This window comes from Polistes fuscatus, unplaced genomic scaffold (genome assembly GCF_010416935.1).
Source record: "Polistes fuscatus isolate 324 unplaced genomic scaffold, CU_Pfus_HIC Scaffold5, whole genome shotgun sequence".
Classification (NCBI taxonomy): Eukaryota; Metazoa; Arthropoda; class Insecta; order Hymenoptera; family Vespidae; genus Polistes; species Polistes fuscatus.
This window is the reverse complement of record NW_025113129.1, coordinates 4,102,418-4,127,455: the sequence shown is the minus strand read 5'-3', so window position 1 is coordinate 4,127,455 and position 25,038 is coordinate 4,102,418. Positions and strand designations below refer to the sequence as shown.

Genomic DNA, 25,038 nt, shown 5'->3' with positions numbered 1-25,038 from the left:
TTTTTAAAATAAGTGTTCGGTGTATATGATTGAGTCCGGTATATGTAAATAATTAAGTTTCGATATATATATATATATGTATATATAATAGTATTTTGTTAATACAGTATCGTTTATTTGTTTAAAATAACTACAAATTATTATATTTACTAATATTTCAATTAAAATGCTAATAATTTCGTCTATCTAATTAATTTCATATTAATCAATTATATTATACAAGAATATTTGACTATAAAAATTCAAATTATTTATTCAAAATAATGATTTGATAAATATCGGGGTATTTTAATGTATAAACTGTTCGTTATACGAAACAATCGACATGTGAATTATCGAGCCAAATGAAAGGTTGTATTTACATTCAATACAATTACGGTCATTTCAATTTCGTTCGTGCTGAAAATCGCAAGGAAGTTTCGACGTACCGTTATTTTCAGATAATTAAAAGTTATTTTTTAACGTACAGTTTTCTATTATATATCAAACGATATCTACAAGCAAGATTTTTATATATACGTTAGTATTTTTAAAACGAAATATTCAAAAGTTCAAAAGATATCCGTGAAAATAAAATCTGTATTTCTCAGTTTACCGCTAAATCCAACCGATGTTATTACTTAACAATATTTTTTCGATTTTCCATCTTCTTTTTACGGTATGGATATTTATTACCATTTCTAATGATACTCTAACGAATCATTTTTCATAATTATGTCTTCATAGATCGTATTTCGTATTAAATTCGACTTTTGTCACTTACCATACACATACAAGCATATATAAATATGTGTCTGTATATATTATAGGTAGGTAACTCGTATACACAAGTACACATGCACTCATATTAGGTTGGGGAAAAAGAAATCCATTATTTTTACGTGAACTTCAAGACTTTATTTAACATGTTTTGGGTTGTCCGATTTGGGTCAAATATGGACCGTTTTGTTCTATAATTTGTTGCCATTTTAAAGATAGCTTCATACTGCCCCTCTCATAAAAGTCTTGGTCCCTATTGTCGAAAAAGTCTGGTTATCAATTTTTGCAATCTTCTCTTGATGTCAATTTCTTATCACTAACTTTGCAATGCAAGAAAAACATGGTAATTGCTTGGTGTCAGGTCTGGACTATATGGTAAATGCATCAAAACTTCCTAACCAAGCTTCTAGAGTTTCTGGCGAGTCACTATAGACGTGTGTGGTCTGACGTTGTCCTAATGGAATACAACACCTCTCCTGTTAGCCAATTTTAGACGTTTCTGGTTAATTGCTAGCTTCAAACTGTCCAGTTGTTGACAGTAGAGATCCGAATTTTTACGGATCCTATTTTTTCTTTTAATTTTTATTTTTATTTGCACGTAATTAACTGTTACAGTATCAAGTAATCGTTGATTTCCATTTTTAACATCCTGTAATTCACAACTGAATGGACCAAACAAAAATCAGCAAGAGAATTTTTTTAGTGTGAAATGTCACCTTTCCAACGAGCATAAATCTGAAATTGCTTGATCTATACTTTACAAGATATCGATCACTAAAGCCATCCATTGAAAAAATAATAGATTTCTTTTTCCCTGACCTAATATATTTGATTTTCTTTATGTTATACTAATCAATCTTATTTTTTACATTTTTTAGGTACATTGGAAGAGTTCAGCACGAATACCCACACCTAACCTTACAAATATATAAACTTTTTATCTTTTTTAATTTATAGAAGTAAGTTTATCTCTTTTCTTTTATAACAAAGAGAAGTTAGAAATAGTGTGTGTGAGAGAGATAGAAGAGAGAGAGATAGATAGAAGAGAGAGAGAGAAGGGGGAAGAAAAAAGAGAGAAAAAAAGACAGATGAAGAGAGATGGAGAGGATAAGAATAAAAACATTCAGTGTATAGGCAATTATGAACGTTTACGTATATTTCCAGAAAACAAAAAGAAAAAAAAGAAAAAATCAATATAAAAACAGTCGAACACTCGACACTTTCAAAGATAAACAGAAATCGTCATTCTTTTACGGTATTTCGGTGAGTAAATACATCAGAATTCAGGTTTTATTTTTTAAAGTCAGTGTTTCTTTATATTCATCGTCATCCTAAAAATAGGAGACCCATCGTACATTTATCGATGAAGATTTGAAGTAAATATATTTTTATATACAATAATTCCACAAAAATTTCAATTGTTTTTACTTATAACAATGGTATTAATAATATTGTTTTTTATTTCTGTTTCAGATTATTATTACAATCGTGAGCGAATCAATATGTACGGGAGTGTTGTATCGTTTAAATATAATTAAAATCATAGATTAGAAGCACGTTCGTTCGTTGATTTCAATTCGATCGCGTTTCGCGAACTATTTTTGAAATTTATATATTAAATTAATTGCGAGCAAGGCAGTAATTGTATTAGAGTTTGTTCGAGTAAAGTTTTATTTTTATCTTTACACAGTTGCACAGACTGTTCGCGTATTAAAGTCATGCATCAATGCATCAACAAAGACTTAAAATTTACCGCGTTTCGGGATTAAAATAAAGTGTAAAATTTGTTTGCTTCATTTGACTGTGTGCAAAACAGTCTTTGAATTAGTTGTAAAGTCACTGATCGGATGTATAATAAATTCAAATCAAACTCAAATTAAAGTCAGCGTTGTTCGTCGTAAAATAAAATTTTGGTTTCGCGATAAAAAACTCATTTATAGTTAGTTTCTTATGTTCGTTAATAACGCGTTATTAGATTAACAAGAGATGCATCATCATGATGTCATTGAGCTTCGTCCCATTGGAATGCATTTTGTAAGTATTCATTTTTATATTTACATTTTATTTTATTTTATTTTATTTTATATGATTTTGGATCGTATTGCAGATAACTTATTGTTATGTTCTATTTTATATTACAGATAAGACGATGGATTTTCTTCTACTTTTTCGAAGATGTGGAATGAATTCTTCGGATTCAATGGATTTTCTTCAATAGCAAATCAAGGAACCCTTTGATCGTCAAACTACAATACTTGCTTGCGAAGTAAGAGTGCTTTGAAGCCATCATAGAATTTCTTCAATAGTAAGTCAAAAAATTTGAAATTCTTCCGGTGCTCAATCATGCCGAGGATGAAAGATCCTAATCGGCATGAGCTACTGGTTGTAATTATTTCAATAAATTATTGACGAGCACATGAATAATTCCTTCTTTGGAATAAATCATGAAAATTGTATATTCTATTGTTTATTATATTAATTCAGAATAGTGTCTTCTTTTTCCTTCGGTTAAATTCATTTAATTATCAGTGCAATTAATCAATGCACTTATTTTTACACTTTGTGTTTGACTCGTGTTAGTAGTGGTAAAATCGAGTATTTCATTTAATCCATTTCGTCGAGAAGAACATGTAATATTGTTTTACATGCAATGCTTCGTATTTAGTTTATTTAATCGTGATTTATTTTGATATATCGATACTTCAATATTATAAATAAATGAGCAAGAAGACAAATCCATTCGCGACGAACAGACTCTTACAGTTGAGTGTTAACTCATATTGCAATTCTTTAATTGGATCAGCTAACTTGATGAAAGGAGTCGTTCTATGTTTTTTATATTTTCCTTTCTTACAATTTTTTAAAATTCCAAAACTAAATTCTAAGATTAAATTTAAAAATTCTTCAAAACCGAAAGTGAAAACCAAATGACTTGCGGAGTCTTATCCTACTTAGATTTATAGTATAAGAGAACTTTTTTATATGTTAATCAATTTTTAGATTAGAATTTTCAGCTTCTAATAAACTAATCTCCCGCTTCTCTTCCCCATGCTTTCTGCGTTCTCATTTATGCTCGTGCTCAGGTGTTAAACGTATGGATGAGAAAAAAGTTTGCATGTGTTTTGGTTATTAAGTTTTCCTTTGGCGGCTGTCATTGTGTTAGTAGTTACATGATGTACTTTGCACCTGTACAGGCGTATTAGGTAGTATTATATTGTACATCGTTTCGCGATAAATAATACCACGAGTTTTTATAAGTTATTAAATAGTCATTAATTGTAGAGTCACATATACGATATTTAATGTTTCTATTTTTAATATCATTTTGCATAGTAAAGTTGATCACATTAATTTGTAGAAACTTTGATATACTCGTATATTACTAGTATACACATATACTAGCGTATACTTGTATTTATGTTTTACAATTAGTCATTTATGCAATAACCATTAGCCTTGATATTCGATTACAGCATTTGATACGTACTCCTATTAGCATGTAAGTTTAGAAAATATGCGATTGAATTAAAATGTTGTATGTTCTTTAGTTTAGGCTTATGCATCCTGGTAGTATATGAGAGAACCATGGAGTGAAAGTGTTGGTATATGTGTTTGCTCTTTTTAAATATAGGTAATAGACAGGCAGTTACTATACTTTTCTAAGTGAATGTGAAAACTGTAATTTTAAGCAGGTAGAATCCGAGAAAGACACTGTGTATGCTTCCACCAAGGAATTAAAGTCCCGCCTCCGGGCTTATACAGAATCATCACATGAATCATCTTTTCTATTTAATTATGCTTGCTTTGTAAATTTATTTTGTGACTCTTCTATAATATTTATTATGTATCATGATTCAAAGAGATTTGAAACCATTTGAAAGATTCATTTCTATCTCGATTCTATCTCGAATGAGAAAAGCCTTTGATGAATTTGATACTTTGTTTTAAGTATTATAAAATTAACACTTTGCACGATTGCGATTCTGTCTTAGTTACAATTATTTTAAATAATTCAATATAACGAATTAATGAAATACAAATATTGCATGAAAATGCATTACATTTATTGCATCATTTAATTTCAATTCGATTTTATTACTCGACATTAAAAGTGCGAAGTGTTATTAGATCATTGATTAGAATTATTATTTGCACGGGCATTCGATTAAATGTTCTTGTGTATATGTGCACGTTCAACAAACTCTAAGTTTATTGATGATCCAAGAGTTAGGATATTGAATGGAAAATGTAAATTAATTTGTTGATAATTGAGAATTAAAATTAAAACGAAATACGAGAATATTTCAAAGATAAATATGAAAGAAAATAAATGAAAATATTTCACAGATATATCGTAATATGAACTATATTTCATTGATATTAATATTCTTATTCTATTTATTATTTAATTTTTTATTCTAATATTACATCATTTTGTAATATCGTATCACAGATTCATATCAATTTTTATTCTCTATTTCATTCATAGAGACTAAATTATTTTATAATGTTTTTTAATATCTTTTATATTTTTATAGATTCTACAAGGAACAATCAAGAATTGTTGAAATTTAATTTTCATTTTATTTTGTTTTAGGAAAAGATCAATTCTAATACACGTGTTAGGATCACTTTTTAGCAACTTTTATATATTTACTATACTTTTTATTTTCCGCCTAACAAAAACTTGCACTTGTTGCATTTTTTGTATATTTGCATTAAGTTTGCAAAGTCATGAATAAATAAAATCGATTCCCATTCCAATTCCAATTCCAATTTTCCATACCACTACTATATCATTTTTTAATATCGTATCACACACGCGTTTTAATTTTAACTATCTATTTTATTTATAGAAATTAATAACTTCATCATGTTTCTTAATAACTTTTATATTTTTACAAGTACCACACATAACAATCAAGAATTTTAATATTTAATTTTCATTTTACTTTGTTTCAGGAAGTGGTGGTATGAAATAATTATTCCTAAAAATATATGAAGTATTTTAATGTGTTTATTATTCCCCTCTATAGCATTGCACATGTGTGAAAATTGTTTTTAATACACGTTTTATTTCCACAGGTAGTATCTACCAGCCAAAAAATATGTTCGTTTTTTTAAATTTTATTTTAGTTCAGGTAGAATTAAAAAGATTAAATATAAAAAATAATTTTGATTTGTGTAATGTTTGTGTAAATTTTAAAATAATAAATAGGCAATTTAATTTTGACTGAAATTATTGTTGGTGTTTTTATTTGGTCATTTGGTATTCACCCTTTCGTTTGTTTTATCAATATTAAATAGAATGTTTTTTAAATGTATATCTTAGGGTGGGGCAAGATGAGGATATTTGAAAAGGGTTTTTGGGTGAATAATTTTGTTTCATTTAAATTTTTTTCGCGGAGATTTTTAAGATACGCACATCCTTCTTTACCAATTTCTTTTTCCTCTTTGTTCTCTTTCGTATTAAAATTAAGTACACTTACATTTAATAATTATGAGAAATTTTTATAATAAAATTTCTATTTCATATATTTCATTATCATCTATTTAATTTACAATGTATTTACATATTATAAATGTGAGAGAGATTCATATATATTTATATATATTTTATTTTATATATTATTATATTATATATTTATATGATATTATTATTATTATTATTTTATATATATTTATTATACGTATGGTTTATTATGATATTATAGAAATATAACACAGATTTTTATAAGTGTTATTTTGCAATTTCTTTTTTTTCTTGTACAGGCTTACATAGCCATTATGACAGATTTAGATTTCTTTTTAGAGAAGAACAGAAATCTTTTGATTAACACTAACAATAAATCTACCAAGCAAGTCTTGTAATTTTAAAAAAATTCGGTGAAAACGCACAAAATGTACATTATTCATTTTTAGGTAAAACAAAATATATTTTTCACTATCCAGTTGGTTAAATTCTCATATGAAATGTAAAAAGTGTTATACGTATTTGATGGTACATGTATACCTGATTTCACGTGAAAAATTACGCTCATTTCATAATTTATTGAGATTCATTGATTAGCTTGAATTTTTTAAATAATAATAGTAATATTAGAATTACGTTCTCGTAACTCTAAAGTTAAGAGTTAAATTAGAGTCACCATAGCTGGCCCATGGGTTTTCTATGCAGCAACCATCTTATGGGGAAACTCGGATCGATATTACTTGCGATATATCGAAATTAAAATTGTGTAACGTAAATACTGCCGGGTAAATAGCTGAATTTTTCAATTTGTTTCCAATATCTTGTGTTTTCAATTACATTCGAGAGTTTAAACTATTTACATTATATATTGTTAATTAAATTTTAATAGAGATTACAGATAATATTATCTAAAAGATATTTTCTTAAGAAAATACACTGAAAAGTTTTAAATTTATCGTTAGATGATTTTAAAAGTTAATCTCTCCTTTTTTTGTCTTTACAAAAACCAAACATATTACTGAAGCATTGTTCATCAGGATTAGTTCAAAATTAATTAGTACAGATATATATATCTGTAATATCTTATATCTGTAATACTTTATATATAAAGTATTTTAGAATTTTATTTCATTTATTTATTTTTTATTTTTTTTCAATACTTATATTTCATTTATATTATAATAAATATCATTTCTAATTACAAACGCGACTTTGATCGTTTAATTTTTATGAATAATTCTATTTTTAATAATAATATTTCAATGTTTGGAAAAATTAGATTTTTTATCAAAATTGATGATGGTGTCAAGAAAAAGAGGAGAAAAAAAGAGAAATAGACGATGATAAGGTAAAAATTTTCGCTGCATATAAATCCGCAATTTAGTTATATCATACCCTTTAAATAACAAGAAAGGAAGAAAGAGAGAGAGACAGACAGAGACAGAAAGAGAAAAAGAATAAAAAAAGAAACTAGAGATTTAACCGTCGGAAAAAGTCAATCATGTTATAAGAATCGCTCGCTATCAAGCTTGAAATCGTATTTTCTCAAGTTTTGCTTTTATATAAAAGAATATATATATCTATATATATCTATGTATATCTATATATATCTATGACGTTTTATAAATAAAAGTAAAACGAAGAGAGAGAGAGAGAGAGAAAGAGAGAGAGATAGACTTCATATGTTTTCTTCACGTTTTTATTTGGAAGAAAACCTATCACTGTCGGAATCGGTATTTTGTAAAAGTCGTTACTTTAGCGTTTTATATCATGGTAGTAGAGAAGTAGTACGATCATAAAAAAAGGAAACGTATTTTGTAGGATTTATTGAAATGAAACGTGAAACTGAAAAGAGAGAGAGAAAGAGAAGAGGGTGAAAGAGAAATCGTGATAGAAATACAAACGGCGGGGGGAGGGCGAGGGTTTGATGTTACGACAAATAATACGATTAGGAAGAAAATGATCGAATTTCCATATATATAGTTAGCTCTTAGAAATAAAATGTATATATTATAAACAAATAAAATAAAAATAAATTGTTCGAAGAGTGTGAAGCAACAGTTGTTAGTTCCAAATCGTATGGTAGGATGGCGCTGAGAAATCCCAGCCAAACCCCATTCCATTATTGATCCACCCCCGCACACCCCCAAGAACACGGACCGCCACCTTGTCTTTCCAAAGAAGCTTACTAGAGCTCTCTACTCGCTTCGCTGACCTTCGTGTCTAAACTTCACTTCGTATATATGTAATACGTATACGTAGTAGGTACTTTTCTTTAGGTACTATTAAAATTCCATCTGGGAGAGAATCGAGATTGACCCCGATTCATGCTACCCTATCACAGATTTATTCTACGATCAGAAAAATCCCTGGATGCTCTTTCTTTCCTTTCGTACTAATTTTTTGTTGCTATAATACGAATAGGGTGTATATAATACGTTTACTTATCTATGTACGTATATATGTATCTATGTATGCGTGTATTTGCATAATTATTTTTATACGTTCTTGCAAAGGACAAGGATTATACTTACTATGATATGATATATATACATATTTTAAAAATTTTTTTATATGATTTTATACGTAAACTCTAGGATTTTTCATTTATTTACTTACTTTTTTTCTTTCTTTTTCTTTTTCTTTCTCTTTCTCTTTCTCTTTCTCTTTCTCTCTCTTTTTTTCGACAAAAACTTCCTTAATTCTACTTTTAATTAGGTTACTTAGCAAAAGATCTCACTATCTAAGTTTGGAGATTGACTAAAGGGATAAATTAACGACTTTAACATTTAGATGTGATTTTTAAACTTTAAATCCCTGTTTTCTTAAGATCCCCATTTGCGCTATTAGAAAGTGCTTAAATATGTGAGAGAAAGTTATTGCGTTAGATTCTTTTATTTACTTATCCTTTTTATCTAGATTGCTTTTGAAAATTGAACCTAACTATCGGTTGATTATCGAGCTCGATGCAATTTTCAAGATAAACGTGAACCGAGAAAAAGATTAGAGATACGATAACTGCATAATTGCATAGCCACTTGCTCTTACCTATAATTAGACGTTTATTGCTTGTACATTTTTTCTTGTTCTTCTTTTGCCTTTTTTCTTTTTTTTTGGTTAACATTTAACAATGTATTAACACATCAGGAGGATGAAGTAAAGGGTTAATCGTTTAATTCTATCAGTCTACTCATAACGTTTGACCTATTCTCCGTTCGTTCTACCACAAATAAACCACTTTCTAACCACTTTATGAAGCAATTTATTCGGAAAATGTTAGGAAAATATTTCTAATAAAATTAAAACCAAAAAAAAAGATCAGAAAATTCTAACTCTTATTTCTTACGATTTATAGAAAAAAAAGAAAGGGGTTTTCTTTTTTTTTTTTATTTCTTTTTATCGAATATCTTATATCGGATCATTTGTTTTCTTTATTAATTCGTGCGCGTTGGAAAGAAATATTAGAAAACAAAAATAATAAATCATGCGGACAAGAATAATCAATTTTATTTATATTCGCTATAAAACATATAAGTCAGTATAATATATCTAGTTAATAATAATAATAAAAATAATAATAATAATGATGAAATTTGATACACACACTAACGCACACATACACACACACCAGAATCTTATAAGATGGTTAGATTTAAAGGAATTGTGAAGGAAGTAAGATTTTTCGTGCGAACCCAACTCTTACAAATGATACAGGTCACGCGATACTGATAAAGTAAATATTTTTTTTTCTTTTCTTAGTGCGAGCTTAGTTTGCCTTGAAACGTTTTTTATCTTTGCAAAATATCTTACTGAAATCTCGATTTTTTTTTTTTTATATTTCGTTAGCGTATATAATAATTCGATTAAAATTAGACGTTGTAAGTATAGAATTAGATTTAAATACATATGTTCGATATGTGGAATGATTTTCATCATGAGTTCCTCGTGTTCTCGTGTTCTCTTACGCGTTTGTTCAATCAACTTACCAAATATTCTCTTTGTACGTAGGAATCCAGGTAATTAAGCGAATCAGAAGGGAAACGAGAAAGAACCTTTCTGGAAACATTGAAATAATACCAAAGAGGCTTTATAATTAAACAAAATTCTGTATTTCTGACTATTTATTGTTTTGCGCTAATGTTCATCCAATTAAAAAGTCTTTCAACATTTACCAAAACTCCACACGTAATTTATAATTAGTACGTTTGAATAAACTCTCTCTTTCATATTTTTCTATGTACGGACAAAGATTTAAAAATGTAGATGTTATTCCTCGGAATCAACATTAATTCAATTTAAGACATTCTGTGTAATTTTTTTTTATAGACCATTTTTCAATGCTTTTCGTTCTTGACTTGTGACGTCATTCATTTTCATAAAAACTTTTCCAAAATTCGATTGAATTAGACGTGTTATAAAAATTAATTAATCATATATAAATCATTTAACACATTATTGTATATACTTATAATTAAAAATTATTTAACAATATATATTACTTATATTACATTTGTAAGAGTTGGGTTCGCACGAACAATTTTACTTCCTTCACAATTCCTTTAAATCTAACCATCTTATAAGATTCTGGTGTGTGTGTGTGTGTGTGTGTGTGTGTGTATCAAATTTCATTATCATTATTATAATTATTATTGTTATTATTATTATTATTGTTATTATTATTATTATTATTATTGTTATTATTATTATTATTGTTATTATTATTATTATTAACTAGATATATATATATATATATATAATTATTTCAATAACTTAACGATAAACGTTAAAAATTAACAAATGTACTTTAAAGTCCTTAATTGCTTATAGTTTTGTTAGTTTGTTTCTTTTCTTTTTTTTTTTAATCTCCCTATTGCAGTAAGATTATTTTTTTGTATCATGGCATTAGGCTAATTAAAGCTATGATTGTTGGCAAAGGTGCGTACACGTTGATAAGTAAGTACCTTCATGATACGTTACGCGTATTTGGAATGTAGAACGAATACGAATCGCGTCTGCGCGAAATGTTCCGCTTGGTTCAGAGGTTGCTTTTTAGGGGGGTTGGTTGCTTGAGAGTACGATCTCGAGGCAGTTCGAGGCCAGACACCATAAGGCACCGTTCGTCACGTTATCAACGAGAAAACCTTTAAACGTTCTTATTCATATAATTATACATCATTAATTTAGTTATCTTAAAAGTGCTTTGACAATTTCTTCAACCCCCCATCCTCGCCTTACCGGTGTCCATCTAATTAAATCCTTTTCTTTTCTTGTTTTTATTTGTGTCCTAGTTGAAATCATTTTTTCTAATAACAAATGTTTATTTATTTTGTCTTATTTATATGAATTATCCTATATTAAATTATTTTTGAGAGATAGAGAATTTTCCAATCTATTTCGTTTAGTAAAATTTTATTTTTTCTTTTCTTTTCTTTTCTTTTCCTATTTTTATTTTTCTTTTATCGATAATCGTTCGTTCGAAGGAAAAGTAGCATGAATGAAAGAAAAACGGCGGGAACGTTTGACTCAGTGGCTAGTCGCCACCTCATTGATACAAGTATCACGATTAAGAGGAATTAGAACATCCGATAATAATCGAATTAAGAAAGGAAATTGGAAGAAAGGAAGAGAATGGCTCTCGTCGTAGCTGTGAAAATTTTCAGGGTCTCAAGTGTAAGGGAGAAAAGTTCGTGAAGATTGACTTTCGAGGTAAAACAACAAAAATAAACGACAATGCATTTTTATCCTATTACCTGATCGTACATTCGATTTTCACTAAATCCTTTCGTTATATTTCTCTCGTATTTATGTCAGATTTCTGTTTAAATATTGGTTTGCGTTGTTTTTTTCTTTTTTTTTTCTTTAATTAAGTAGTAGTATTAACGTAGTTTAAATTATTGACCAAATAAATCGACGAGTAAACACTTATATGTAGTTTAAATAAACTGTCGATCATTACGAGATCGTACTCATCATTTAATAAGTACCTTATATCGTAACTTATATAATGCGTATTACGTCATTATCACGTGTTTATTTTGATTCAAATATAAATAATAATACGAATTAGGGTAATAATTAGACGGAATAAAACTGAATGTATGACAGATATTAATGATAACCACGGTTACTCGCGATGATACGGAATTACTCGAACACGATTACTTCATTCTCTTTCCTTATCTTTTTTCTCTTTTTCTTTGTTTTTGTTTTGCTTTATACGTAACTACGTATCTTTTTCTTTGAATGTATATGTCGTAAAGATCGTTATACGGATTTATCGTAAGTCGTAGAATAATGATGGCTCGATTTCTCTCATACTAAATTTATTATACGTGGTAAACCGCGGAAAAGAAGTAAACTATCATTCATGGAAATAATGACATTTATCTAATTCAAATAGGATTCACGTTTAAAAGCACTAATCAAAATGTATGCACATGCAAACGAATATCACATATACGCGTTAATACATTATTTTGATATATATAATGATGGTATTTTCCTATTTCTATACCATGCACATATATATATATATATATATATATATATATATATACATATATACACATATATGTATGTATATCTATACTTAGTACACGCTCCGTTCATTTTCACGATCGATCATTATATTTACGCATAATATCGTCACCTATCGGTTTAACATTTCATTTATTATAATTTCCCCCTCCCTATTCCCCCTGTATTCAATTAATTCGATATAAATTCACTCGGTACGAATGATTAATTTATCAAAGGACTCGATAATCGAAATCACGCGTATGTTAATATCTCTATCCAAAATATCTGTTTCTATCGATTCCGTTTTATTCTCACAATAAGATCTTTCCCTCGGATAAAAGGTATCGAAAAGGGGGAGGGGTCATATATCATTATTCGATAGACAACTATATTTTTATATAATTTCTTGTATCATTTTAACTTTTGTTAATAATTATTTTTCCCCTATTTTACGTAAATACTTTATAATTAGTTAATTAATAATAGAAACGAAAGGAAAAAAAATACGTTATTTATTATTATTTTTATTATTTTTTCTTTTACATTATTATTATATTTTTATATTGGAGTGAATAAAAAATTCGTGGGTTTATTGTGTCATAAACTGCATAATGGGATTCTTTTTGTAAAATTTACTTTGGTAATATTAATTCAAAAACCCACGAACTTTTGGTTCACATCCTAATATTACTATTATTTTATATAGTCGAAAAATGCGTATATAATTTGCTCATATAAGTCGACTCTTCTAAGGGTTTATATCGTTAGAAAATAAATTTATTCGATTCTTTATTTGTCCTTTATTTATTTTTATTCTCGTAGCTTTTTCTTTATAACACTTAACAGTCGATTGATCATCTGTAAACACCTCAAACGAAGAACATGAGAGAGAGAGAGAGAGAGAGAGAGTTTGTTTATTTCTCAAGCTCTCGAGGTTTACTTGAAAGACTTATCCTTCTATCGACTAATTGGCCTATGTAAAAAGGGCAGTAACCATGCATGAAAACATCATAATACATGTACACACATATTCTTCTAAAATTCTTATGTATTATGTATATTCGGTGACCTATCGAGGGCAACGTTTCATTTAATCATGTCAGTTTCTATTCGGAGCTTGAGCTAGTAACCTTGTGGCAGAGCACGGTATATAATATTCCCTTTACAACGATAAATTAAACGACGATTTCGTTCATATTTAAAATCGAAGAAGTTTTCGAAAGATATTACTTTACGAGCAACCTAAATAGATATTTTTTCTATATATGACAATTTATTGTTGTATTATAATTGTTCAACGTTGTATTTTGTATAAGAATTTTCTACGATATTTAACATAAATCGTTTGAATTTTTGTATTTTTTTTGTTTTTTTTAATTAAAAATTTTGAATAATTTTTTACTTATCAATATAATGTAAATATATATATTTAATTTAATGAATATTTCGTGTTTTGTTTTGTAATAAATTAGAAAAGTAGGTGAAATTAGATATTCGTATTGTGTTTAATTGCGATTAAAACTCTAGCGAATTTATAGGATGGAAATGATATTACGTATTTTCTTGAACATTTAATTATGAAAAGGGTAATGTCTAAATAGAATGCTCGAAAGTTGAAGTATTTATTCGTGGTAATACTCTTTTAAATGCTAAAGCTTACGGATTAATTTAATCCTTAGCCTTAGTTTTCCTTCTCCGTTTATCAATAACGTTGAGGTTTTAAAGTCAGCTTTTTTCCCTTTGATATATGGAACGATTCTCGATTATACAAAATTTTTTACTAATCTTTTAGCAAAAAAATCACATCGCGATTCGTAAAGGAAGAAATATTTTTTCCTTCTCCGTTATGTTAAAAATATGAACCTAAATTATATATGACGTACGTTCGTAATTAATTATTGTATCAAAATAAATTCATAATATCGTAGAAATGTACCGTTATTTGACGAAATAATAATGAAAAAGTTATATCAAATAATTTATTACTTTTTTTCTTTTATTTTTACGGTTACATATTTCACAACGGCAAAGACAGTAAAGTAAAATTCTATTTGTACTTTAAAAATTATTAAAAAAATGTATATATATACACGTTATATATTATGTATAAAATATTTGTATTTTCAAATGTGTACATTGTTTTCGTATTCTAACCTAGTTACAATTTAAATGAATAGAAAGTAAAATAGTGTGCTATTATTAATATTAGATCATAAAATATTGATGTACCTATCACGAATGTACGAATGGATAAAAAAACATATGTGTTTTGAATATACATTCGTAGTACAATTTGTGTTAATAATTGCGTCTATAGATAGAAAGAGAAAAAGAGAAAGCAGTATCGTAATGAAAACTAACGTACAAGTTATACTAAAAGATACATGAACATATACTGAATATACATAAAAGTATGTAAATACATATTACTTTTAGTTATATGTATCGGAGTTTGTTACAAAGGTGTGCTTATCGTACGTTTACTCTCTACATGCAATATACTTTTTTATCGCTCTTTCTTACCTAAATGCACTTGCCTTATTCATGAGGTCGTTTCTGACGCGATTCTCGGGTCTACGGGGAAAAAAAAGCAATTCTTTTCTTAGGGTCATACGTATGATATATAGGCATATAACTATTATATACATGGTTTGTTAAATAAGTTCTACGTATGAGAAAAAAAAAAAAAAAAATCCACATGTGTTATTTTATTAATGATTCTATTAATAATAGATACACCCAGAGATAATTAGAATTGTCAATTGTTCTTTTTAAAATTTTTTTATAATATGTAAATATGATAAAAAAAAAAATCGATAATGAAAGGGGGTTAAGTAAGAGAAATGAGGTCTATTTACATGATATTTAATGTGAACCCAACAAAGCATTTTCAATATTCCATTTTCTCATGAATATTTTATAAAGAGCTGGAAAACATTTCTCGTCCCTTTTTTTTTTCTCTCTCTCTCTTATTATTCGATCGTTCATTTAAACGAATTATTATTTTATATATTTATAATGTAACACGTATATTCTTCACTTACACGTATCATAGATCATTTTATTTTTCGTACAAGAAAAGACCTTTACGAATTTTTCTTGTTGCTTTTTATATAATCATATTATGTGTTTTTTCCTTTTTAATTTTATTCCTTTTGAATGATCGAGAAGATAAAAAAGCAGGCGTGTGAATGGCGACATTCGCGTTTGTTCAAATTTATGGAATACAAATTAGAGTCGAGCTAATAAAAGACGAAAAAATAAATTTATTCGATTTATTTAAGTATTACATATATAAGAGCGAATAACGAGAAAAAAATACTATCAGCTTAGAAATCGTTTTCTTATAAATTCGGTTTGAATGGAAGAAAATTGTTATTTTACTGCAACGGTGAAAAAACATATTTACACGCCGTCATAATCACTTCTTTTTTATACTTATAAAAAACGTATTTATTTATAGTATTTTTCTTCGTCCATTTTGTTTGCATTAAAAATATAATTGTACGATTATGTTTCGTTTCTTTTTAGTAAATCGATTGAAAAAATGAATCGTCTTCGATGAAATATTTCTTTGTATAAATTAATACTATTTGATATTCGACATGTAAAGCTTAAAATAATTTGTATCGTTTATTATTTGATGTTTTTTTTTTAATAATTTTTCTTAATAAAATATATTTACGTTTTTATGAAAGTACGCATAGTATCGTTGAAAAAAAAAAGTATTCGTCTTTCGAAGTATTATATTCGGAGAAAATTGAATGTTTCGATATTATCTATATGCGACACGTGACCAAATTATAGGATACGTAATTACTTACTTCGAGGATTTATGTGTGTTAGACTGTGAATTTCTAGATACATATACACATGCAACGTAGTAATGACTTAAAAGGAAGATCTCGTTTGCTTTTATTAGAACATTTCATTAATTTTTTTCTTGTTCTGTGAAATTACAATTGTATCGTTTATCATATTCATATTATTATTCATTTCGACAAAAATTCGAACATTTAATAAATAATATTTTTTTCTAATCTGTTATTAGGGGTATCAAATTGTTCGAAAAATCTCGAAGACAATGGAGATATCATCACGGTCAATCAGGTAAGATATTTTTTATAAATAATTGATATAACTAATGAACTATTTCGTTAGGTAGCTAATCAAAATAATTTGATTTATATTTCAATTTAATTTGTTGTTTTGTAATTAGCGTAACGAAGTTTTGTACAATTTGTAACGAAGTTATTTCGTTAAGGTTTTGTTTAATTGTAAAAAAGTTATTTCGTTAAAAGTTTTGCGATAGATTAATTATTTGATTTCATATAACAGAACAAAATAATAACATTCTGTAGAAAGATCGAAATTCTAGACAATTTTTGTAAAATTCTCTGTATAATCTAAAGACGAAATCTATTCCTTTTTTGGAAAAACTAAGAAATATGAAGATAATAAAACGTGAAATTATGATCACAGTATATAAAAGAATGGAATGATAAAGTTTTTTGATTTATCGTAACCGTAGAAAATATCGTAGAAAAATATTTTATCTTTGATGTAACGTATATATGTCTACATAAACAATATTATATATTCGAATCGTAAATCATAAATTTCATTGACTCGAAGCTTTCTCGTATGTAAATTCAATATCGATAGCTTACAAATCAATAATATTAGAGATAAATTCTCATTGATGGATATACAAAAGTATTTAACGAGAAAATTATTGAAATTATTTGCGAGAAGAAAAAACGTGGTTTTTTATTTTTTATTTTTTGTCTTAATCTTTCTACTTAAAATAAGTTTAAAAATAAACGATAAAATGTTATTTCGGGTTTTAAACGTTCGAGCACGGAGAGGTAAGAATTTCTATAAAATATTTCATTCAACGCGATTTATCTTTTTTTTATCCGTAAGAATAGAAATTTAACATTTAACAATAATACCGTGAGGATTTTTAATAAAAACGTTTCCACCTTATTCTCTTCATTTTTTTCAAATAAACAATTAAAAAAAACAATAGGCGTTATTTATTTATTATATATTGTTTTAAATTCTGTGTTCTCTGAGGCATATTTTTAACTTATTGATAATTAAATATAAAAGAAGAAATAAAACTCGATCGGTAAGAATATATTTTGCATAAATAATATACATATACTAAATTTTTAATTTAATATTGGACCGTTCATTTTGAAAATGATGCAAGTCCATTTTTTATTAGTTAGGAATAATTATTAAAGGTTAGCATATTAATCAATTCAAAATATGAATTAATTATGTCAAGTTTGGCAATGTTTCTATTAACTTAATTGATTATATTAATTTCTTTTAGGCGAATTTAACTAAAATAATGTATATGCAAATGGACCTACACTATTTTTATAATTAGTAAATATCATTTAATTTTAATTATGAAAAATTAAATATATCCCTTAAAATATATTTTGTACTAATCTAATTTTATTTATAAGTAATAACAAAAAGAAATAAAATAGGATGTAGTATCTTTTATTTCGTTAATTATTTTAATATATTGTTAAACTAAACATAAGATATTGGCATGTGGAAATATAATTTGAACACCACTTTCAAAATAAACGATCCATATATTATAACAAGAATGATCAATATTTTTTTTACGACTTCATTATCCCGAAAGTTTATTTAAAAAAAAAAAATTCGGTGAGTCGTTAGCACGTAACGCTTATTCTTTAGTTTACTAATTCATGAGAAAATTTGTCTACCCAATTAGAAGGGTTTCTCGTCGAGAATAAAAAAATTTTTGCGATAAGGATAAGTCCACGATTCGTTTTATCCTTCGACTTTATTATTTTTGGAAAATTATTCCGCTCACGCAATCTATCGGTAAATAAAAACGTTCCGTTCAGAATTTATTTCTCATAAATATTTTATTCCTGATTAAGCCTCCGGCATAATTGCGTAACCAATTTTGAAATTATCTATCTCTCTCTCTTTCTCTCTCTCTCTCTTATTTTATTTTTCTTTTTTTCCCTATTTGATTACGTCGTGCCAAGGTGGAGGAATAAAGTCATTGCTATATTACTTCTTCTTTTTCCACCCTTTTTGTTTTTCTTTTTGTTTCTCTGTTTTTTATTATAAGGTATATATATAATATATCCTATCAAGAAGAAAAAAGCAATTCCATTGGCAAGTGATAATGTATGCGTGTAATCCACTCGTTGGATAATGAAAAACGTATGTAACATTTGTGAGATAGAAACGTAAGCGTGTTGACTGTACGAAAATATCAATCAAATATGCGACTCATCGTTGGAAATGATCTATAGTTTCTATTATGATATTTAACATGATAATAGTAACACGAATTTGACAAAAAATACTTAAAGAAATGAGAAATAATAATAAGAAAGTTTATTTTAATGAGATTCTTTTCTCAAGTAACAAAGTATTGTTCTTTCAATGTGTTTCTTTATTTGATTATATTATTTTTTATTTGAATATTACGAACGAGGGTAAATAATTTGTTTTATATTTTATCGTTTTCACAGATGACTTTTGCTAATAAATGCAACAATCTGATGTGTAAAATTTGTTTTCTTTTTTTTTTTAAATATAAAATGAGAGAAAAATAAAGCGATCAAATTTTAGAATTAGTATCAAATTAGTATTGATATTTAGATTATACTAATCCATTATTGATCGTTCGATTTCAGAGTTTCACGTGGAATTTGGGACGACCGGTGGAGGAAACGGAAACACTGGAATTATCCGTGGTATCTCGTGGGGTTCTTAGAATGGAGAAAACCTTCGCAAAATATGGTCTAATCCTACAGACGGTTGTACAAGAAGGTCACATAACTATCGAGGATTCTCTGGTTGACCTCAATAATAAACCTCTACCTGTAAGGATCTTCATTTTGAATGATCTTTTCATTAAATTTTTTCTTGTTTTTCTTTTTTCTACAAGTCTTGCAATATATATAATATTATATAAAAAAAACAAACTTGAAATTACTCTGCTGCTAGTTAATCTTCAATGGCAGTAAGTTTTTATGTAAGTTTATTACGAAATACTCTAATTGGTCCAATAAAAGTGATCTCGTTTATTGGCTAAATAAAAAAATATTATTGTCTCTTTATTTGGCTAATAAAACAATTTTATAACGTTCCTAGGTATATATAACACCTAAATATATATATTTATTTATATAAATACATATATATATATATATAAATATAAAATTTATTAAAATATAATATATTATTATATAATAATATATTTTAAAAATATTAATATAATTATTATTATATAATTTTATATAAATTTTATATAATATAATATATAAAATATATTAATATTTTAATTTTATATAATATATTATATAAAATGTATATAATGTACTCATATTTCTTTTGACATTGGATAAGCTATTAGTTTTTGATCTTCCATAAAAGGGAAGTACTTGTATAAAATTTGTATTTTATTCCGTTGGTGTACAGTTTCCTTCGCTATCTTTTCAACACCGGAAGCTATACAGTAAGACAGACTTTATTTAAAATTTACAACCACGTAGCTATTCTTTTTCTTGCTTCTTTATTTTTATATGGGACTAAATTCAATCCTTATCTTTCGTTCTTTTTTTTTTGCGAATATTTACGAGGTACTTTGGTAAAAGAAACGAATGGAAGTGCATGGATGATATTTTTTACCTTATCATTACATCATTAGTATTCTTCAAAGACTTAATTTTTTCATTCAAATATATAACATCTATCTTTCTTTTCAAGTTTATATATTATATAGTTGTACAAGTTGACGTAGGATAAGGTAAATGATAAATTATATACCTTTTTTTTCGTCAGTTTTACAATCGACCCGGTCTTTTTCTTACATAAAGTGTTATAATACCATATTTTTTTTGTATGAAAGATATTTAAACGTTTTCGTTTGAATTGATTTGAAAAATAATTCGATTATTGAAAAGAAAGAAAAAGACGACAAAAAAAAAGATACGAACATTTACAAGTCTTTATTTTACGAAACAATCGTTTATATCTTCTTTTATATACTCTTGTCATTAACGAGAATAATACAATACTTTTTTCTTCGCAGCAATTCGAAAGAATTAATAGTTAGATAATTGCAGGATACTTATTGCAAGATGTAAATGTGCAATTTATATTGCAAATGTTCTTTACTTAGAATAACACCTATTACAATATCGTATATTTTACCAATAATGAAGTTTTAATTCCTTTTACATGTAATTCAATACGATCGGATATATATATATACATATACCTATAGGTATATATATACAAATGTAAATTACAATCAATAAAATCTTGAATGAACGAAAGCTATTTTAAATTCTAAGACAATTAAAATACAAAACAAATTACTCGTGTAACAAATGATAAATTACAATGCAGAAAGATTACTATTATTATATTAATAATAATAATATTAATAATAATAATAATAATAATAATAATTATATTAATAATATTAATAATCACTTATTTTATTATTACTATTATTAATTTTTTTATTTATGTGTGTTTCCAGCAAATATATGATTAAATTTAATTATCAATGAAATAATATATTTTAGCATTATTCATACGTAGATGTACGCGTATAGATTACATTTACGTATTATTTTGAAATCTATTTTTAAACTCGGTATATTTTAAAAGCATACAAAAACTACTATTTACTTCGTGTTCTGTGAGTACTCGTATTTGATTTTTTTTTTCAGTAACGAATGGAATCGATTTGTTGACGTATATCGATTACTCTTTACTAGTACACGCAAGGTGAACTATCTGACATGTAATGTTATCAAATGAAAATTGGTATTGACAAATTTTTCTGAGTGCTACAATATACACTGACACATTTTTTTTCGTTTTTTTTTCGCAATAAAAAAAGAAATAAAATCTAGTGATATTATTTTATAGTTAGAATTCACATTAGATGTGAAGAAAATGGGTGATTTTTTTGAATTTATCGTAATAATGATATTTGAATTTTATTCGTAATAGTGTATTCGTTTGAACACATGTCATGTATGTGTGAACACATGTTATGTAACACAAGTCATTTATTTTTCAAATAAAGAAAAACAATAGAATCTTGTGTGATGTTATCTTATAGAAAGAATGAGAAAAATGATGCGAAGAAAATGGACAATTTATTTGAATTTTATTCACAATAATGTATTCGTTTTTGATATTTATGTAAACAGGTCATTTCTTTTTATTTTTTATTTTTAAATATAAAAAGGAAGTAGAATTTTGTGATATTATTTTATAGTAAGAATAAAAAAGTGTATTTTTTTAAATAAAGAAAAGAAATATGATCTGGTAATATTATCTTATAGAAAGAATGAAAAAAAAGGTGTGAAGAAAATGAACAATTTATTTGAATTATATTCGTAATAATGTATTCGTTTTTGATATTTATGTACACAGGTCATAGTTTGCTTCGAAATACGATATAATCCACCCGACGGAAGTAGCAGCTCTTATGCGATATCAGACGTGATGGAAGACGAGCAACAAATGTTGATCGATATTGAGCAAAACATAGCCAATCTTGAGAAAAGTCTCGAACAAGCAAACAGTAGCGGAAGTACTAATAGCAAAAGAAGAGGTTCTTGGCATACACCAGAGAAACTCAATAAAAAGGGTTTTTTACATAGAGGATGTTCTATGTCAACTGGAGAAAAGTCACCAGATCGTAAAAAGTATGTAAATAGTGTCACGGAGAAATATATATATATATCTATTTATTCTTGTGAAATAAATATTTTCTTTGACGAATAATATTCTTTCAAATTATTTTATAAAATACGTTTCTATTCTTTATTTATATTCAAATATTATATTATATTCGTATATTATTATTCTTAGTTTTCAATTTACACGACATTCGAATTGCAATTTATATGCGATTTTCATTTGTACGATATTTTTGGGAAACCAATTTACTGTATAAATTGAGGATTAGATGTACTTTCTTATTTTAAATTGAAAGTAAACATTTGTTTAATTCTTTAACCAGTTCTTATCACTGCCATTATCGTGTTTGAAAATTTGTTCTTTTCAAAAATTGAACCGTTTATTTTGAGAGTAGTGCAAGTTTATTTTTTTTTTTAAATGAGATATCACATAATTTGTGATTAATTTAGTGTAAAATTTTAATTTATAACAAGTTACTATTTAATATCTTAACTAATACCAATGTTTTGTTCAAATCAAAATAGGCGAACAAAAGAAATTGCGTAACAATTGATTATGAAAATGGTGCAAGTGGTTAAAAATGTTTAATTTTTATTTTAAAAACATTTAAGGAAAATAACTTAAAGCCATTTAATGTTATTTATGTTTAGTTTAACAATATATTAATATAATTAACATTAAAAATGAAAGATACTACTTCTATTTTATTTCCCGTTATAATTTATAAAAAAAATTAGATTAATACAATTTTAAGAGATATTTAATTTTGCATAATTGAAATTAAATGATATTTACGATTGACTAATTATAAAAATAGTGTAGGTCCATTTGCAGTTCGTTTATTTTAGTTAAATTCGCCTAAAAGAAGTTAATACAATCAAATTACATATTGATAAGTTAATAGAAACATTGCCAGACTTGACCTAACTAATTAATATATTTGAATTGAATAATACGTTAACTTTTAATTTTCTTCAAGCAATAAAAAATTAACTTGTATCAAAATAAACGGCCTAATTATCAACAATTCGACGAAGAATATAAATCTTGTCTTATAAATTTGATTCATTCTTTGTTATATTTAATTAATTAATTTTGTTACAACGTGTTGATTTAAGTAAAAGGGAAAGAAAAAGAAAAAAAAGAAATGAAATGGGAGTTTCCTAGAAAGCGTTAAAGCGTGAATGAAAATCCTGTTGAAAAATTTAGTACGACAGGATGATAAATGACTATAGGAAAAGACATCGACATGTTCTACGTAAAAGGATAGATGTTAAGGTCTCTTATCGTTAACACCGAACAACCAAAGTTACAATTTGTGTGCATTGATACGAGACGTTCATTGTATTCACGTTCGATCATTGACATTTCTAATCATACGTATGTACATACGTATACAATGTAGCAAGTATATACGCGTGTTGAAATTCGATTATTTCCATTTAAATGAAACCTTTCACGTCAATATCACAATTCAAAGATAGAATTATTTATCATATATAAATTATTTTTACATAATTTATTTATTATTTAAATTAATTATTTATTAAAATTCATGTTTTTTTTATTATTTATTTAATTAATATTATAATTAATTTAATCGTCTACGGTCTCGCACGACTTAAAGTTTACATACAGATTTTGACATTTTATTTTCTATTTATAATTAATTTCTTTTTTATCCTATAAGTCGTATACACGAGACGTTTATTTTGAAAGTGACCTAAATCTAGTTTTATTTATCCCGCAAAATGTTTTTTTTTATGACAGATAACTCCAGATGTTACATGTTTCTATTGTTAATAACAAGCAACTGACAAATGGATTTTGGCCATTTTCGAAATAAACAGCTTACATATTTTTGTTATAAGATTTTTTTTTTATAACGATTATTAATACTATTTAGCTTGCAAATATCGGAATAAATGTAATGATATGATTGAAAAACAAAATGTTCGTTCGTTGTTAATTTGTCAATCAATGATTCGTTTATTCGAAATGATATAAATTTATTTACAATAAGAGGAAATAATAATTGAATTACAGAATGTTAATTCATTTCGATACATAATTTCGTTGTTTATTCTTCATTTACTAGTCTATCAATCGGTACAAAATACATTCAGAAAGTGAAAGTGATAAATATATAAAACAAAATTCAAAATTATTCCTTTTGAATGTTAACGACACGAAAGAGTATATATTTTCCTTGTCACGTTTTCTTAATTAAGACAGTTGCCATTTAAGAGAAGAATAAATGGCTCGTAAAAGCGAATAACGTGTACTAGCACCTTTCTCCTTATCTAAACTGATAAAATTTATTAACGTAATTGTGGAAGAAATCTCAGAACATTAAAGTCTTTCTCCTGTTAACTTATTCCCCTTATTTTTTATTTATTTTCTATTTGTTTTTTATTTCGTTAAATGTAATTCGACATGAAATTCTTTCTCCTTTAACTTATTCTCCCCTTTTTTTGATTTATTTTAGATTTGTTTAATATGTTAAATGTAATTCGATTAGTTTAGATAACGCAAAAAGTTTTTTT

General features: G+C 26.4%; 1 protein-coding gene across 1 annotated transcript in view; it reads left to right on the top strand.

Moving 5' to 3' along the window:
• The first annotated feature begins 11,309 nt into the window (after window positions 1-11,309).
• The window catches only part of LOC122522678 (otoferlin-like), a 42,019-nt gene continuing 28,290 nt past the window's right edge, over window positions 11,310-25,038 (top strand). The window contains 6 exon segments of the mRNA XM_043643979.1: window positions 11,310-11,381; window positions 11,713-11,879; window positions 11,882-11,938; window positions 16,803-16,861; window positions 19,459-19,647; window positions 22,223-22,497. Of these exon segments, the coding sequence (XP_043499914.1) occupies window positions 11,861-11,879; window positions 11,882-11,938; window positions 16,803-16,861; window positions 19,459-19,647; window positions 22,223-22,497 (599 nt within the window). The 5' untranslated portion in view covers window positions 11,310-11,381; window positions 11,713-11,860.